Consider the following 1,753-nt stretch of genomic DNA (forward strand, 5'->3'; position numbering starts at 1 on the left):
CATCTACCTGGCTGCCCTCCTGGCCAACGGCCTCATCCTCACCGCCATAGCCTGCGACCACCGCCTCCTCACCCCCATGTACTTCTTCCTCCTCAACCTCGCCCTCCTCGACCTGGGCTGCATCTCCACCACTCTCCCCAAAGCCATGGCCAATGCCCTCTGGGACACCAGGGCCATCTCCTATCAAGGTTGTGCTGCACAGGTCTTTTTCTTTCTCTTCTTTATAGCAGCAGAATATTCTGTTCTTACTCTCATGGCCTACGACCGTTACGCTGCCATCTGCAAGCCCCTGCACTACGGGAGCCTCGTGGGCAGCAGAGCTTGTGCCCAGATGGCAGCAGCTGCCTGGGGCGGTGGCTTTCTCAATGCTCTCCTGCACACAGCTAATACATTTTCCCTGCCCGTCTGCCAAGGTAATGAGCTTGATCAGTTCTTCTGTGAGCTTCCTCAGATCCTCAAGCTCTCCTGCTCAGAGTCATTCCTCAGGGAGGTTGGGCTTATTGTAGTTAGTGTCTGTTTAGCATTTGGTTGTTTTGTGTTCCTTGTGCTGTCCTATGTGCAGATCATCAGGGCCGTGCTGAAGATGCCCTCTTCTCACGGCCGGCACAAAGCCTTTTCCACGTGCCTCCCTCACCTGGCCGTGGTCTCCCTATTTATCAGTACAGGCATGTTTGCCTACCTGAAGCCCCCCTCCATCTCCTCCCCATCCCTGGACCTGGTTGTAGCAGTTCTCTACTCTGTCATTCCTGCTGCCATGAACCCCCTCATCTACAGCATGAGAAACAAGGAGCTCAAGGATGCATTGAGGAAACTCTTTAGATACATTTCTTCATCATTAATAATGGGCGCAAAGTCCTAACAGGACACTTTATTTTTTGTTGTTTTTTTTTCTTTTTTCTTAATAAGTGTTAGAACAGTCTTACTTTACTTTTATACTATTTTATGAACATTGTGATTTTCATTCAGAAATGATATAGTTAGTATCCTATGTGTTTATCATTCTATTTTATTTTTGAACCATGTATCTCATGTACTTATGGAAGTGGGCTTCCCGTTTAGATAAAGACAAAAAAGAGTTGAGCAGAAACTCATTGGTCTCAGCTTCCATCCCTTCCCATCTTTTCTGGAGCTGGGGGAGCAGCCCCAGCATGCAGGAGGGACTCAGGGCCCAGAGCCCAGCTGCCACAGGGAGGAGCGGCCCCGCTGGCCCTCGGGGCTGCCCCTCACTGCCCGCTGGGCTCTGCCTCTCTGCTGCCTTCGGGTCGGGGCTGCTGCTTCCCTGGAGCCATGGCCATGGCCAGCAGCAGGACGTGGCCTTTTCACTGCTGCTCTCTTCTGGCTTCCACATTGTGCTTCTTGTGTTTGGATAAGCCCTGAGATCTCCTGTATGTTGGTGACAGTCCTGTTACCTCTACATCGGCATCTCTTCAATATCTCTGCACGCCTCTTGCAAACTTGGTTTCAGGAATACACCCAAGGAGCTGCTTCCTGAACAGACCTCTTGCTTTTCTGGGCCTCACAATGGATCAGAACCCCCGAGTGATCAGTGAAGGACCAAGGGCTGCACTGGGAGCTGCCTTCTTGCTTGCCTATGGCCCAGCAAACAGTAACTGGCCTTGTCTGCCCTGGGAGTGTCCCAGTGGTGCTGGGTCTGATGGCAAATGGAGTCCTGGAGAGGAATCTGGAGCTGCTCTGTGCCTGGGCCAGGCCTCTTGTGCTGGCCTGGGGAGCGGGGATGGCCCTGCGCGGCACA

General features: G+C 52.5%; 1 protein-coding gene across 1 annotated transcript; it reads left to right on the plus strand.

The window, feature by feature from the left end:
* Nucleotides 1-253: 253 nt before the first annotated feature.
* On the plus strand, nucleotides 254-859 carry LOC118261270 (olfactory receptor 14A16-like). The gene has a single exon (XM_035572030.1). It carries the CDS (start codon nucleotides 254-256, stop codon nucleotides 857-859), a length of 606 nt encoding a protein of 201 aa, XP_035427923.1.
* The last annotated feature ends 894 nt before the right edge of the window (nucleotides 860-1,753 follow it).

This window comes from Cygnus atratus, chromosome 31 (assembly GCF_013377495.2).
Source record: "Cygnus atratus isolate AKBS03 ecotype Queensland, Australia chromosome 31, CAtr_DNAZoo_HiC_assembly, whole genome shotgun sequence".
In the NCBI taxonomy this organism is placed as follows: Eukaryota; Metazoa; Chordata; class Aves; order Anseriformes; family Anatidae; genus Cygnus; species Cygnus atratus.

Coding starts and splice junctions, on each gene's coding strand:
- LOC118261270 (XM_035572030.1), top strand. CDS start 254: ATGGCCTACGACCGTTACGCTGCCATCTGCAAGCCCCTGCACTACGGG.